This window comes from Bradysia coprophila, unplaced genomic scaffold (genome assembly GCF_014529535.1).
Source record: "Bradysia coprophila strain Holo2 unplaced genomic scaffold, BU_Bcop_v1 contig_24, whole genome shotgun sequence".
In the NCBI taxonomy this organism is placed as follows: Eukaryota; Metazoa; Arthropoda; class Insecta; order Diptera; family Sciaridae; genus Bradysia; species Bradysia coprophila.
The window spans coordinates 3,900,176-3,918,055 of record NW_023503501.1 but is presented as its reverse complement, the minus strand read 5'-3'; the positions used below and the strand labels follow the sequence as shown (position 1 = coordinate 3,918,055).

Genomic DNA, 17,880 nt, shown 5'->3' with positions numbered 1-17,880 from the left:
AATTTCAAGAATTTTGAGAATTTCAAGAATTTAAATTCTTGAAAATTTCAAAATTCTTGATTCAATTGGATTTTCCATTATACGAAGTCTTTGTGGGTCCAGATAAAAAGTTTGAGTGATTATCCATATCCAGCGTCGAACTCATAGTAAACCAATATTTTGGTTATAATATCATAAATCTTACTGCTTATTATATCGCATAAATCGAGCCTTTTATGAACGAAAGTAGCAGCTAGCTTTCCTTGTCCATATATACATACATAAACTGCACAACACGCTGAATTCTTAAGTCGAACCGTTGTTGTGTAACAGTATTTCAATGATAAATCACTTAATACATTATGGATTTTCCCCAAACGAAGAATAAGAAAAAACACGCACACAACGAGCAAAGTAAATTGTTCCCCTTGTTTTTCAATCAAAGCTTTACTCGTATGCCTGATTGCCGACTTCTATCGCCGCATACACATAAGTAGTGTGGGGATGTCCATATATGACGTCCGCTATAAGCGGGAACAAAAGGGTTTGACCGACGTTGAGTCTACATGCTATATCGGTATTACCGAAAATAGTGAACGTGGTGGTCTTAAAAATCTAGAAAAACATTGGATGTCATTTGTGGACATCCCCATTTCCTCCGTTATAATTTTCGGCCAATAAATTAGACTCATCGCACAACAATATCCTTTTACACACATTCTCGCATAAAAGCTTCTAATCATAAATCATATCCTAAAAGAGACTATTATATTATTTATTATTCGAGCTGTGCCATCTTCGTCCTTCCACATTATTTCTCTTTTGCTTCAATATATATTCGGCGTTTCCTGTTAAATCGATAAATTTATTGTTTTCTTTTGCGCTTCGGATACATTGGAGAGCAGAAAAAAGATACATATTTTGACATGAGCTGTCAGAACAAATTCTAAACTAAACACTCAAGCTCGTTATATAATGAATATACGAGTGTGTACTGTAACGTAACATATATCGCAACATATTATTCGGTATAAAGGTTACGTATGATGATTTGTGTTTATATGCATGAATCGATTTTGTAAGTACCCCCTCACCAAATGTGATATACGTATAAAATGTTTTTTGAGTTATAATATTCGGTTTGTCGAGATGTATATACCATACCGTATAGTATATGTGTATACGGCTGTCTAATCTGCAGTATAAATATTTATACATTAAATTATATTTTATGATAAACATTTTCGTTTGAATGTAATACTTACTATTTATGTTTATGTTTGAATAATCTGTCGGAAAATGATGAAAATTTGCAGTCAATGGTTCATAAAAACCAATATATATTTATGTATGGCTGGATGGCGTGTATATTTCACGAAATTACTATTTTACACTTTAAATGTAATTAAATTTGAATAGATTTTGAATTTTGTATATATATAATATCGTTCATTGTAGTCATTTAATCTTTTAATTGATTTTACTTTATTCCAACACCCGGTTAATAATAGATTTTATGCAATTCAGTGAGCGAATTCGATACCTGTGTGCAGTGTCGTTTGAAGCAGTTCTATTTCATCTAAAAATTAGTGCGAAAAGAAATTATGTTGACAATCGCATTTAGCGCCATAATAGTCATTTACGTAACAAAAATCGTATGAAGCCTTGCAAATCCTTTACCGCACTAGAGATTCTTCTTCTTTTTCAGCCTGTTTCTATTCACTGCTGGACGTAGACCTCCCCAATTCTCTTCCATTTCGAACGATCCATTGCCACTTGTTGCCAATTTGCGCCTGCAATTCTCTTTATACCATTATTCCATCCCTCTGTGATATCGTAGAGCGGAAAAGTTTTTTTTGGACTCACAGTGTTGCCAGCAGAAACTTTCTATTCATATATCCAGACCGAAGTTAATATTAACGATAGGATGTTCTATCTGCTATATGTGAAAGTTTCGTTCAAATACCACAACAATAATCATCTCCCACATTAGGTCCACACTATTCACACCTTGAAACACTAAAGTGAAATGCAAAAGTTGCCGATAACATGAAACGTTAGCTTTCGCCACAGGCAGTGAATGAATGAATGCGGATGTTTAGCGAATCATGAGAAAAATGTATAAATTAGAAAATTTAGTTACATTCAATTGATTCGCTTAACACGCTCATGCATACAGCTAAGACTAGACTCCTTATATTGGCATCTCTCAGGATTGCAACAGTGACCACAGTATATCATATTGTGTTGGAACGTTTTCTTTACACCATTCGAAAATCCAGTCTTCAAATCGCTGTTTGGCATTTGTCAAAACATTGAAGTTTAATTCACAGTCATCCGTTTTCCAGGCGTTTGCTTGACAGTTGGAATTAGAACAATGCAAAAGTTATATAAACAATAGAAACGTCACGTAAACCGAGAGTTAAACGGCTTAAAAACGGACGACTGTGAATTCAACTTTAATGTGTTAATGTTCAATTTTAGCTTTAGGTTGTTCTTAGCTTTAATTTTCTGATACATTGTTTACGAGGTGAGAGAAATGCGATGGGACGTCTCTATTTATAAACTGAAAGCCAAAACTTCGGTTGCATGGCGTTGATCGCATTGAATCTAATGAGAGGTCTGTTCATAGAACAAGAACTTTTTGTTTAAACTTACGACGAACTGTCGGTATGTTCTAAAGTTAACCTAAACTTCCCAGCATAAAACAAGATTTTCATTTACATATTACTATGCTCAGCACATTTAAGTTTTGAATAGCTGTGGTGTATGGGGCTCTATCCATACGCAAAAATAATGAATACATAACAGCCATGTGTGTAAAACATCTGATTCTATATTAAGGCAGAGGTATAATTAGCTTGGCTAGAAATTCTAAATAGTATGTGCTAACCACCCGCATGGGTTGTTCGGAACTGATGTTAAGCATGTACTATTACAAATTGTTTGGGATTTAGTTACTGACACAAAAAAGTGCTATAAGCCTTGAGGTCTTTTTTGAATGTACCCTGTTAATTTGTACTTCTCGTTTGGGAATAAAAGTTGAGATGGGTTGCTCGTACATGCATAAAAAAATGTTAGATGAGGTTTCTACGACAATGCTTCAAAATGTTGTCAATGTTCTCATTATCCTAGTCCACTGTCCGGCCCTGCCCTGCCTGACAATGGTTTTAATTTCTTTGGGCTATTTTTTCTTTTCCAATTATCTTTATTCCGTCTAATGAAAACTAAAACTCAAAGTTCATCAGAATTTCCATTTGATATAAGAAATGTTGTTGATGACATAGCCTGTAGCACAATGTTCTAAAAACGACAACAACAACAACAAAAAATTGATCTCATTGAAATGCGATAAATTAATTGAAAAAGACGAATGAAAAAAAGACAAACAAACAACGCGATTGAATTGTAGACGTGCTGTTGTTCATCGAATGAATTTATTTAACAAATATTTGAATCGAACGAAGGAATGTTGCCATTTACACAATTCTTTTTCTTCTTTTTCAAATAAAAAATTCCGGAACTGTATGCACAGTTCCAGCTACTAATACCACTAAAAGCAGACTGCATTTAAACCGAGAATTTTCGTCCCATAAATACGTGACATTAAATGCCAATTCCATTCCAAAGATATTTCCAAAAAATATTATTTTAAAATAAACTCGAAAATAACGAAAATGTTTCGTTGAACGAAACAAATTTAATTAAAATTTTTGTCTCATTTCGCCTTTACGTTCATATTTTCCAGACATAAAAGAAAAGTTCAAAACTTTTTCCCGTGCAAAACGCCAACACGTGGACACATAGACACCACAATATCCGGAGGACATTCTGTTACGTATGAGGATCCTGATGCACATATGGGTCGACGTCCATTAGTTATGCGACATCACAATATGGAGGTGAGTTTAATGGTCATTCATGTCACTATTTTTGTTATTATTAACCCCCCACCCACACGAACATGTCTGTCCTGGAGTTTAATTAATTTTTTGAATAAACTTAGTTCGTCGGGAACTAAGCAATAATATCACCAACGGTACTAATATCACCAACGAGAAATTTGCTTTGAACTGAACACTCATAAAGGGTGGTAATAATGTTCGTCTTCAAAACACGTTAAATAACTGGTAACAAGATCGCAGTGCATCTCATACCCCATTTATGCATCTTGTTTAAATGATACAAGAAACAGCATGATGAGAAATTTGTCGTAACTCACTTTCACAGATGAACGTCGTTTAGCTTCGAGGTCGTGAACCATTCTTTTTTATGTAGAAAATAATCCATCAGTTGCATGTCTCTCGTATCTATTCCTTGCATTCGATTGATTGAATTAAAACTTGAAAATTGTTTTTCGATAAATTTGGACAAATGTACGAAAATGTAAGAAAATATAGGAACGAGTTTTCCGTGAATGAATATCGAAACTTGGTACCATAGAAGGACGATAGAGGTCGCTAGTAGATTCTATCGAAAGTCGCACTTCAAATGAACCGATTAAACCAGATGTTGTTAAATTCGAAGTGACAACTCAATATTTCGATGCAAGTCTTCAATCAACAAACTTCGCTTGTAAAATGTTTTCACAAAAAAAAATTCGGTCCAATCCCGTTCGACGGTTTTGGCTCGCAAATATTATCCACGTAAAACAGTACCTTGAAGTACTGGATTTTGATGAAAGCGATGCCTCAAATGGACGTTTTTCTTAAAATTAATGCCAAATTTAGTGCTGCAAAAGACGTTTTTCAGAAATAAGAGGCTGGCGGACCCCGAGAAAAACAAACCTTTATGGCCTCCTGATAAAAATTGTATATGGGGCCGATGCGGTGACGAAATATGTGAAAAAACGCTATGATTTTCCATAAATTTTTTCCATTACTTTCTATGGGAAAATTTTTTTAGCGACAATATCAAACGTCTTTGGTCCATACATAGACAACTTAGTTTAGATGCAAGCGCAACAAAAATGCGTTGTTTTCATTTTTTTGAATTTTTATATCGTCTGGACACACCTAACAATATTGATACAGACAAAAATCCACAGATAATTTCCAAGTAATACAAAGTCATACTTAGTTACTTTTTAGGGGGATGAGGGTGTCTGAAAAAGGCGTAAGCTTCGGAAATTTTCAAAATTTTCTCGATACATCTTGACGAATTCAATAATTTACAACACACTCAGCTCTAAAGTATATCAAATTCATAAAAATAAATAAAAAAAAACTTCTTTAAGCAATTCAAGTTTTCGGTACATTTTTCGGAAACTTTTCGCTTTTTCAATTTCAGCTCTATATTAGTGTACCCGATGCGAAAGACACATAAAATGAAGAATTTAACAAATTACAGTCATTTTTTATATTTTCCCATTTTACTCGTCTCCTCTGAGCCAGTTTACATTTTTCCAACTGTACAAAAGAGAGCATATATCCAACAATAAACGTTGGAAACGGCTTGGTTAATATTTTTTTCCCTTGTCTTAAATTTATAAAAAAAGGGCGCACTTTTCTATCGTAAACTAAAAAAATTTGAAAAATAACAACAACCGCACCACCACCATTTCACAAAAGAGATGAAAATTCGGAATGTACGCCACTTTTTGGCATAACATAAAAATATCCGAAAAGTCAAATTTTTCTTTCTAAACCATGACTACACCATGTAATACGATGTAGATTTAACTTTCAATCCCCCTTATAGCTATACCACATTATGCTCTCGTACAACATCGAATTTTTATTTCTTTCTTTCTACTGAATAGGGAAAAAAACTTCAGTCTCCTGTGCATTGCAAAGAAAAGTCACCGTACAGATTCTCAGTTCTCTCTGTTGGTCTTGCTTTAAAACAAAACCAAAAAAATGAAAATGAAAAGACGAAACTTTTTTTTGTACTTCTTCCTGCCATGGCATTATACGTTCATTTTTTTTCTGTCCCCGTTCCAACCGCATTAATGTTGCAAAACGAATAAACGTAATGTGTGTAACATAATTTGCCATTGTTCCAAAATTACACATTTGCATAAAATTGTCCTTTGTGGAAAGGAAAATAAGTGGAAGACAAGGCCCGTTTTCATAATAATCCATTGTGCGAATGTAATTTCTTGTACTTAACTCGAAAATTACATGTCACTGAATGTTTTGCGGGGATGGCTTGGCGAATGTGGATGCAACGGGTAGTATATATCTCTTGCAACCCCCGAATGAATGGTTTCATGATTACGATATGTATGCAAAGTCAACAATTAAATTCAAATGCATTTATATAGCAGGAATGAACGTCCAGTGATTCGGTATACAGACAACGAATTATGTAACTTGTGCCATCCATTCTAGATCTTAGAATACATCGTTAAAATTTTGCCTACTTGTGACCATCCCATTAGCACAAGGTATTTTTAACACCAAAAGCGAACACAATCGTTACAATCATGTAGTAATAGATTGTGGAAATTGTTCGTGTGAAATGACAGACTTGCTGACAATGTTAATTATCGACAGTCCTGTAATGTTGCTCAAAAAAACAATCTATTGCAATTTCAGGAACAAATTTCTACTTTTGCGATCTCCGCATAAACATCTCCGCAATACAATCGTTCACGATTAAAAGTGAACGCGGTCGCTCAAGTTGTACTAAGGAGATCATAAGTGCGGAGTTCAATCTGGTTGAACAACCACAATAAAATAGCTAACCCCCTTCAACTAGTCTCCACATTTGTAAAACATGTGCTGCCTCATATACTCGAATTTATCTACCTAAATGTAAACGTCGCTGTGGAATGATTGCATTGATGGAATCCTTTTACAATCTGTGTTATCTGAAAGGATTCAAATGACGCAGGCAGATTGCTATTTCGTCCTGTTTGCATTCAGTCTACATTTCGCGGAAAATCGTTTTCAGTGGTTTAGTTCGGTTAGTGGTAAAATGGTGGAAAAAAGGGAAATAAATTTCTGTAGAAACAATTCTCGTTCCGTTGCACTATTCAAACCGCAAATTAGTTTCGCATAGCCAATTTAATTAACTTCAAAATTAGTTTCCTTTCGCAAAATAGAAAACCAAAATCAACATGTTTGACTGGCGCTTTGAAGGTATAAAAACAGAAATGCTGACAACTGTTGTTCATTTACTTTCCGAACCGCATTTCATATTTTAACAAGTTACTTAAACTGAACGATTGCAGGTCAGTGTGATTTTACAATTTTACATTTATTCGATTGTTTGCATCAAACACAAAGCCAGAATGTCCACGGAATCCGTTTTGATTCAAAATTTCTTGGAATATTTTGCAGTAGTAAAAATGCCAAGTGGTGTGAATTTGGCCTTTGTACATTTGCGACTTTTGGTTCAAATTAAAAAAAAGGATTTTGGGTTCCATTCTTCAATATTTCCCGGTTCTTTTGCTGTTTACAAGATTAGTTTGTTCGTTTGTGTAGAACCCTTACTAACAGGCTTTAATGGCCAATAACATATTAAGTCAGAACCACCGGATTGACGTGTAGTGACTTTCTAACCACGTCTTAAAATATGTAAATAGTCTTTGAGAGAAAGTTAGGCGTAAAAGTGATATCGTTCCTAAATGTGGGCTAGACATATATGTTCATCGTATTTGTGTTACGTCGAGTCATTCAGTGTCGTGTCTACCGCAGCACCCACCCAACAAACTGCAACTACCAAAATAATATGAAGCTTGAGCGAGCTTTAGGACGTTACCAATGCGATCTTTTTTCGTGTTATAAATGTGCTGATATGTAAAAAAACCTTTTCCTATCTCTCTCAATTACATAGAACTCATGTATCGGATGGGAGTTTCCGATATTACCATCAAATCATTCGAATAGAAATGACATTAATCAACATTCCAAGAAGGAAATCGAATGCACAAACAATAATCGGATGTTCTGCTTTGTTAGTTTACCTACGTCTTCTCATCTTGCTCTTGCTGGTAGATTATAATGAATGCTAAATGTAATGTTCGAAAAGCCCTGTTGCTGCGTATGACGAGAAGAACACTTCAATATAATATAGTCACCTGAGAACCAAATTTTCCGTAATAAAATCCAATCTGTGTGCCAACCGAACACGCCTTAATCCTCTCAGAAATTGACAAACAGAAAGAACCTTTTCAAAGGGAATAAATTGAGGGCCATGTGTCGAAATGAATTAAATCTAAAATGGTAATTCAATGTGTTGTAGAGAAAACGGTCTACGAGAACAGTTTTATTACAAACGTCCCCACATCATATACACACACGCACCATATATATCCGGTTTATTTAAACAAGAATCAAAAGTATAAAAGCAAATACTAACCATATTAAAAACTCAATCCACTTCAATGAAATTCTGAATTAATAGAATTGTCATGTACAAATTTCAGCATCGCCAAGATCAGATGTGAATCATTTTTGCTTCATCTCTGACTCGTTCTCTCGCTTTGGGATTTCAATTTTGTTTTTTTTTTCTTTCCCCGGTTTCCTAACTATATATTTTCCCATTCAATTGAATATTGCATTCATTATATGGATAGAGAAAGAGAGAGAGAGCGAGCGACAAAAAAAAAAGTTTTAAAGAAAACCTGTCACAATATTGGGACCAAAAATGTCACAACACATCAAATCCAGACAATCATTTCAATTCAAAAATAAAAAAAAAGTTTTTATAGAAAACAAATTTATGTCGTTCCTGCCTCTCCGTCTTAACAGAATATATTTGTGTATACAATAATGGGTTTTATATTACCGTGTATACATTACACGTTGAGAAGTTCAAGCAAAATGAGATGAGATGAGATTTTAATTTTTTATCAGTTTTGATGCTCGTTGAAAATTATATGAATGGGGAATTTGAAATTGGTTTTCAACGAAAAAAAAAATAATAATTCTGGGACTGCAAGTTTGAATGCGTAAAAAAATAAGTTAAGAATCCTGGAGGCGGCAGCAGAGGCGGGTATCATATTTGAATTTTATATTATTATCTTCTTTTTGTCCGGGCAACATGTCATACATATACGGTTCATTTACTGTTCATGTACACCTAACTTGCCTACCTTTCTGAATTAATTTAATCCATGCTTCCGTCCTTCTTCATTTATAAATTAAATTCGTCTTAGATGTGGCACATCGAATTATGTTATGACAAATACAATTACCGAAATCACATTTGCGGTTCAGTTTTTCTTTGTTACATTAATGTGTCAACGGAATTGTAGATTACTGTGCTGGACAGAAAATCAGCCATTACGTTGAAGAAAGAGTTATTTGCTTACCGATGGAAGAAAAACATAAATTTGTAGCCAGGACAAAGTTTGCAGCCAGGACGAAGTTTGCAGCCAGAACAAAGTTTGCAGCCAGAACAAAGTTTGCAGCCAGAACGAATTTTGCTGTCAGAGCGAAGTAAATTACTACGGTTGGAATTCACCACTGGACATATTTTACTTTGGTTTGACTTTCGTATGAAATTGTATTTGCTATTACAATTCTACGTCTATGGTCTTCAGCATAACGTCTTAATGTGGAGTCGTACTAACATCAGTTCAGTATAAAGTGAATTACTAGACGGACGCCAGTATTTTCCTTACCACGTGCGGTAATTCCTTCTTTTTAAAAAATTCCTTTTGTAAGTAATTAAGGAATTTTCAGAAATTTGTTAAGAATCTTATGGAACTTTGAAGAAATAAACTTCTATAAATAGACCCTGCAGTCAGCCGAAATTTCGGTTAAAAATTACCTATGCATCCTTGAGACGATTTATATAAGGCAACCGAAGATTTCAAATCTGTTGCTCTTTAAACTAATTTTCAAGTATTGGTTCAGAATCTTTTACTTCATTTGTTTTCAGACATATTTTCTTATTTAAGAGAACACAATCCAGAGCACAGCATTTACTTTAATAGTCATTCTCCGTAGGAGATGATATGAAGTAAACTTTGACTTCATGAAAGGCCGTTACTTATGCTATACGACGCTCAATTTTACCTTTAATCATACGTCTAATTCAACATTGAGGCAAAATTCATCCAGAATTTTAATTCATTTTTTTCTTCGTTATGACTGAAAAGAATTTTTTTCCTCGTGTTGATGAAATGTAATACCTTCAGTTCATTTGTCAATCGGATGTATTCTGTCAAAAGGATTATAGAAGCAGAGTGTATTATGGTTTTTGTTATTCACATGGAAACCGGTCGTAGAATTCGTTCTTAAAACTACTCTTTATGCTTCATGTTGGATGATAAAAGGATTAAAAGACATTTGAGAGAAAAATAAAATGTAAAACGTAAATGATGTATACGTACAGCAACAGCTCACGTCGATTCGTAGAGTTGACAAAGATTATTTTTGAAAAGGGAAAAATTTCAACATATTTGGCAGATCAATTTTTTATCATTACAATGAAACAATAAATTGGAAACTCCACAGACTTCACCTTCTTCTTTTCCTTATCAGAGCAATACACTTCACTCAAGCTCGAACAGATAGACCTAATACTTATCAGCCAATTCCTCCGCTCGTTGAATAACACCTGAGGACACATACGGATGGTTTATGATCTGTCCTGGCTGCACCGTAACATATCGTGGCGGTTCGTTATCATTTTCATTCATTGGCGGCAAAATGAAAATCTTTGTTTCTGAAAAGCGACGCAATTTCCACTATCAAATGCGAATCCACTTTTGCGGTGATTGAATTAAAAAAATAAATAATTTACCTTTGGGACTACAGATGATGCAACCCATTCTGTTTTTTTTAGATTAATTTTTTTTGCCGTTTTTATAACACGTTTAACTGTAAATATTGACAATGGTTTGTATTATCGGCTAGTTCACACATTTTATACAATGTGTGACTGAATGATATTATATGTTATCGGAACCGTTACATACCGATAAGCCTAATGATACTGTCGTGTCGCTTAATCATATAACATTTGACTGAGTCAACTTGTGCGAATGATTTATGTGTGCGGTAGAAAAGGATTGGATGTGTAGGCTATGGGAGCAAAAATATTTATGGATTGCAATGACGACACCATGCCAGCCCTGAATTATTATTATTCTATTGAAAATCTAGAATGTCAAGCTGAAATTTCTAACGAATTGTTGACTCGTCGTCTTAATGCCTAAAACAAATTACGTAACCGGACCTTCCTCAACAATACTCAATACACTAACCTAGCTTACATTCACCCGCATGAGGTACAGACATAACACCACAACTCCTAAAATAAATGTATTACTAATGTCGAATCGGCTCTTGACACCATGTTATGATTACTTATCTGAACTAACTTACATGACTCACCGACAGACACACAGTGGAAATGTGTGTTTATAAACGAAATCCCACAATGTTACTTTCGGTTTATCACAGCACACACAATGTTTTCCTTTATCTCACTGCTAACTATATATTCAAATACAAGCCCAGGTGTTGTACATGTTCGACAACATGTTTTGTGTGAAAACAAACGACGGACAAAGCGTTCGGTTATGGCATAGCTGTAGATGAATGTTGAGCTGGACATTTCATTCAAAATCGATATAAAACGTTCAGACTTAAGGTTGCCTTAAGCTGTGGAAAAGTGGTAAAATCATGGCGAGTTGAATGTATGCTTTTGTTGTTCACCCTTACTAGAGCCTTTTGTTTGGAAAACAATTTCATTATGGTGGCTACACGGCTAAAAGCACAGGTAAAGAAAATTCAGTATTGTGATGATTCACACTGCTCAGAAACCATTTTCTTTAATTTGGAACTGTCTCTAGGCGACGTTGGGTGATTTAAAACATGATTTAACAACCGACGAAGGGTTTGTTAGATTATTACGACACTAGTTTTGGTGCTGATGGTTCTATTATTATAACCGAAATAGTATTCTGAGTAAGAGACTTCAATTTCACTTTACATATTGGGACTGGTTGAAAGAGAACCGTTGTCTTGTCGGTATAAAGCATAATGTCGATCGTTCAACTCTGCTATCGACAGGCAGAAATGCAGTTGGTTGAACGAATAAATAAATATTTTACCAAAATATTAAGTAAAATCGTGTTTCCTTCATGCAAAAACCGCTTTTCATCACCGAGTGTCGGTAATGAAGTGACGGCTAAAATGTGAACAATGGAAATGGATTGACTTGCCTTATTTAAAAATCTAATCTAAACTTATTTAAAAATTTAAAAAAACTCACAATCGGATCTTTGTCTGCGAGTCAATTTCAAATCCTCGCACGCATTAGCAACTCAGTTCTTTAGCGATAAGCAAACTCCATCCCTTAATCTTGTGCTGCCATGAATTATGGATGTCCCATTTGACGCAAATATAGTAGATTACATTGGATGCGGCGAATAAACTGCGGTAACTGTATTTTTTGACAAGGGTAGACTGGCTTTCGGCTCGAATATACAGCTACACGGCATCCAATGTATTCTGATTTTCACAAACGAATTCACGTAAAATGAACCGAAAATATGCTTCGTGTAATGTATCATTTTCGTAGGGGACATACTGCTTTGTAATTTCTGCTTTACCTCTCTATATAACTACTTCCAAGAAAGCATAAACATAAAAAGAAGATTCGATTGTCGATTACTCGATTCTGGCAATCTAAAACTCATATGAAAAGATTTTATTTCACATAAAAAATTGTGTGACACTTCGTTTCGTTCAAGTGCTGTTGTTGGGACACTAAATAAATATATTTCATCAACCCAGGTAACTCTAAACAAAAGTACATAAAACGTCAATCAATTTTTGCTAACACTAAAACATAACCGAAATATAAATCCATGAAAAATGTTCCCATCAAAAAGCCATACGTCAAATTCTAAAACCTATTCCTCCTTTGCATTGCCAGTATAATATAAAATGTCGTGGCACATACATATATTACCATTTTGTGTGGCTTCTCACCCACACCGCTCTCCCCCAAATCCTGGGCTTTTTCATCGCGAAATGCATGAGTTATTGATAGTCTTGTATGATTTCTATATGCCATCATATTACATGGGTAAAACCATTTTTGTCGTCGGAAATTGAATTAAGATGTTCGTCTGTGATAAGACTAGTGGAATACTCGAGAGGAAGATATAGGTTCTTATTGTCGGTTCACTGTCGAATCGAATTTTGTGTGGAATACGGCTTTTATGGTGCGGGAGAATACATTCTGGTAAATTAGTTTCATTCTACTATTTGACGTTTTGCCAGCAGATTTGATTTCCTTCTTACAAGTTAATCGACACCACTCTCTCCTTCTGCCATTTTCGACAACAAAATCTCTATCCGATATTAAATGCACACAATGTTCGTTCGTCTGTCGACTGCACTTATATTCTAAAGACAATTTCATCTTTAATCATTTCTCAATTTTCATTTTCAATAATGACTTCCATAAAATTTTAATAGAAAGAAGAATAAAAAAACCGTCTTCTGTTTTGTGTGTATGGGAACCCTGCAGCAATTCCACCAGAGAAACATCGTGCCGTCAGTAGTACGTCCTTATTATATATTTTCATTTTAAATAAAATGCTGGAGCAACTTGTAGGAAATTCAGTGTACAAGAGGGAAAAAAACAAACTCAAATTTAACTAGCGAAAAATTTTCATTTTATTTTGCATTTTTTAAGATAAATCTTATGAGAAATGATAAAAAAAATTATAATAAAATGGAAACAACGTCTGCATCGGCATTATTATTATTATACTTATCTCCATAGTGTTTTTCACTTTCCGAAACTTTTAGCGCAAGAAATTATTTACAGAAAAGGGAACTGATAGAATTATCAGAGAATCGGTCGCCGTTTTTTATTTTCATTTTTTTTTGTTGTTGTCGTGCTCGTTGTTTTTGTTTCGTGCGCTTTGTCAAAAAGACCATTATAAAAATGCTGTCGAAATGAATGTTGTTTTGTGTCCCGTTGAACACTTCAAACAATATCGCTTCAGGTAAAGTGCCCACTTCAAAGGTGTGAAAATTTAGCTGGATTGAACAAAAGAAGGGGCACAAAAAAATGATACAAAAAATAGAAAGAAAAAATAGAAATAAATTTCAAGTGTAGAAAAATATGAATACACCAGATTTGAGCTCAAAAAAATATGCAAAATAATGAAAAGGAAATCATTGTTGTAATTATACAGTATACAGGTCTTAGGTTCATATACACAAACAAAGGGTAGCCAATTTCAATGGAAAAATGGTAATCCTTTTCATAGGTCAGAAATAGTCTGCTGTGTCATAAATTAAAAAAAAAATGGTTGAGAAAATCTGTAATCAACGTTTGATTATTTGATCCCAAAATTTTTTTTTTCAATCGATTCGATGCATTTTGGTGGAAAGGGTGAATTTACACAAAGAAAATATAGAAAGAAACAAATGTGAGTTACTCGCCTGCCAATAGCCAAATTATTACTAAAGATGCTATTGGCAGGCGAACTTGCCTGCGAATAGTGTTTTCCCTTTTACGGAGGCTATTAGCAGGCGCCTCCAATAGCATTTTCTCTTTTACAAAGACTATTTGCAGGTGAAATGGCCTGCCAATAGCATCTGCGTACTCAAAAATCATTACTACTGCATCAATGAAGCATAGCATTTCTTTCTCAACCATCAGCATGTAATAGTAAATTACTGTATCGCTGGGACATTTTTTATTGAGGCGGGGGGGAAGGTTTCGAGCCAAAGGCGAAGAATATGTCCCACACGTTGAAACCAAAAAATGAGTCGGTCCTTTTTCTGCGTGGTTTTTGACCCCGGCTTCGTCTCGGATCAACAAAGTTCGCGCAAAAACTTGACTTTTGATTTTTCCGTCCTTGGGACATAAATATCTACTGTCGATGTCGAACGATTAGTTTTGGTTGACCTTACAGTATTCTTTCACCGACAGCCGACAAATTCGCTTAATAGCTATGTACGTCCATCGCATCGCCTCGTACGATACCATTTCCTCTTTCTTTTCCTTAAATCCGGAAATTAGTCTCGTTTTCATACTCACTTCAGAGTGAGCGTTGCTTATGATTTCATGGTTAAACATTTTTTTTAATAAACCGAATGTCTTATTCTTGCGAACTCTGTGGCAGATGTAATCACATCTGAAATGCATTTACAAGCTTGCGACAAAAAATATCGTCAGGAAAACGTTTCACGTGTCTTGATAGAGTGAATTTCGTCCACTTTATCGACACTAGCTGAGATCAACGAAACTTTCATCTCTGTGATAGTGATAACTCTTAGGTGAAGGTATATTAAGAGAGTGTGGTCGTGTCTCGTTGATCTGAAATTTGGACCTAGATCCTAGATTTGGACCACAATCGTACACACAATATAGCCAATATTTCGTACACATTTCAACATTAGCAATATTTATTTGACAGTTTATCTGTCAAATCGTATGACAATTTGTTATGATGTGTATGACATTCATATTGTATGCGAGGAGCATTAATTAGAGCTCTTTCCGTAATTCTTCGTTAATTTTAACCAGTGAATTTTGACAGGTCTATTCATATGAATGACATGGGTAGACCTGTCAAAATCTTCACAGTCAACTTCACTGGACATTACTGTACACACTCTTAACATCGATGACACTTGAAACACTGATAAATCAAAAATTGCGTTTTCCAAAGATGAGCTTCCTGTATGAGTAGGGAGACTTATAAAAAAAAATCAGAAATGAGCGAATGAGATTTTTTTTATCTGATAAGATTTGAGCCCGGGACGTCCAGTCGAGCGTCCTACCACTACTAAAATTCGTTCTAATCTCACATTTTTTAACAGTGTAAGAACCCTCGATTTAACCATTCAAATTCGTATCGATAATTTAAGAAATGAAAGAAAGAAAAAAAGATCTAGTGCACGATGAAGTAACTCGATAAACTATACCGAACATGTAAATTTACAATCAAAATTGCTCTGTTGATTATCAGAAAATACGAACAAATAATGTTGTGATTAGGCCTAATTCAACGTAAATAATTAATTTACTTGTACAATTAGGTGATACATGTTTACGTACGGGTTACATACATTACAAACAGCCAGGGAACGTGCATGTTTCATATGCCTTCATATTCCCTTGATAGATTTTACGTGCATCTATAAGTTGAAAACCCGTCAACAAGCAAATAGCAAATATAATGCACACACACACTCACACAGACCAAACATGATAAGTTTACCCAAATAACGTACATTTTCATCGAATTGCCGTATAATATTAGAAAATTAGTAGAACAGAAAATTACGTAGTGCATCGGATATTTATTTCGAAAAACACTCATTAGTAAACGGTAATTGGAGTATCGTGCCTGAGCTCAGCCCATTCATTGTTGTATGCTTCACGAAAATAACAGAAACATAATAAGCAAATAAGCTGGACGCTTACATGAAAAGGGATGGATCGAAACAAAGGAAAATAAAAATAAAACAATTTCATCAGCCAAAGAGAATTCTATATAAAAACAAATCCGGTGTGAATGGCCCCACGAAGCACAGAATAATCAAAGCTTCTATTAAACATTTATTATCCGAAACCTCTATAATATATGCTGCACATTGTTCATACCATTTACTCTATGTAGTGCACTATTCTTCCATATAAGTCTCTTTGTGCCATCATCTATGTGCAATGTAACCGCTCTTTAAACTATGTATGCGCTACATGTTATGCTATGTCGGAAAACACCTTTTGCTGCCAATCATATTATTGGAATACATTTAACACGGTAACACTTTGTGTGTGGGTACACATTGTGAAATCAATCGACGCTATTCGTTATAACCCAGCAAATTAAATTAAAATTCCTTTTTTATTTTTGCACACCCTTTGTCAATGTACATTGCACATACACACACACACTCGATAAGTACAAAAGCTCGGGCTTTCAGATGTGGTCACGTTTGTATCAAAGTTTCACTGCACTCTAAATGAAATTATACCGGCGAAATATTATATGTATGACATGGCACAGAGCGCTCTCAGCAGCGTATATTGTGTATGCTTTTTATTTAATAATTTTATTGTTTGCTAAACGTATAGCGCAGAGTAAAATTTAGGTCTGTTTATAAAGGTGACATAGTGTCCACATATATAACGAATATTATAATGTAGTTCACTATCCTTTCACTGGGATGCACAAATGCCTGGGTTAAAAAAAATACACCTTTATGATGCAGTGCCTGGTAAAAAATATTCTGCCATTATTATGGTCCCGCACATAAATTATTCAACCTGCAGGTGACTTTGAAAGAATGACCGTTTGAACGAATTCTAATTCCTAAAATACTTGCCTTCGGCTCGGTCCTTCACACTTTTCAAACTAAAAAGTTCCAAACAAAGACTCCTTAGAATTGTATACAAACTGGAGCCATGCGGATCATTTGTAAAAGATTTCCTTTTGATTAAAATAAATAAATTAATTAAAATGAAGGCATAGTAAGCTAAAGCACCGTATCGCATTGTTTGTGTACTTTCGAAGGATTTGAGCTTTTTTCGATGCCATTGGATAAGTGGAATATTTCAGTGGAATACAAAAGAAGCCTTAAGCTCTCGAAAGCTATTTAAAAGTACAGATACAAATGTGTTACGGCGTCTTGGCAGTAATTTTACTGCTGCATGAGAAAGTTCTCCATTACAAAACAGTTTGTCCTCTAAAAAAATGTTTTTTCGTGATTTCTTTTGTGCTAAACAACTTTCGTATGGTGAAGGTAAAACACCAGAATACATTGGAAGTTAATTCATTAATTTGGAAACGACCTTGTGACACTGGCAAACTGACTCATGTGTTTTTCGAGCATGTTGCTTCGGTAACTGTGTTTGGACAAGTGTAATTGCATGTCTCGCCGTCGGCTCCAATATACAAAGTACACAGTTGTCGAAAAGACAGTTACCGATTCTCTTGTTGCACAAAAAACACCTGGGAGT

At 34.7% G+C, this 17,880-nt stretch overlaps 1 protein-coding gene and 1 long non-coding RNA gene across 2 annotated transcripts in view; one reads left to right on the top strand and one right to left on the bottom strand.

Moving 5' to 3' along the window:
• Positions 1-17,880, top strand: part of LOC119077873 — a 150,172-nt gene that overhangs the window by 124,596 nt on the left and 7,696 nt on the right. Inside the window, exon 4 of the mRNA XM_037185225.1 lies at positions 3,728-3,881. Within this exon, the coding sequence (XP_037041120.1) occupies positions 3,728-3,881 (154 nt within the window). The remainder of the gene's footprint in view (positions 1-3,727; positions 3,882-17,880) is intronic.
• LOC119077936 lies at positions 10,311-10,799 on the bottom strand. The gene is made up of 2 exons (XR_005087897.1): positions 10,681-10,799; positions 10,311-10,602 (listed from the first exon to the last, which is right to left on the bottom strand). It is a non-coding gene; the product is annotated as an uncharacterized LOC119077936 (long non-coding RNA).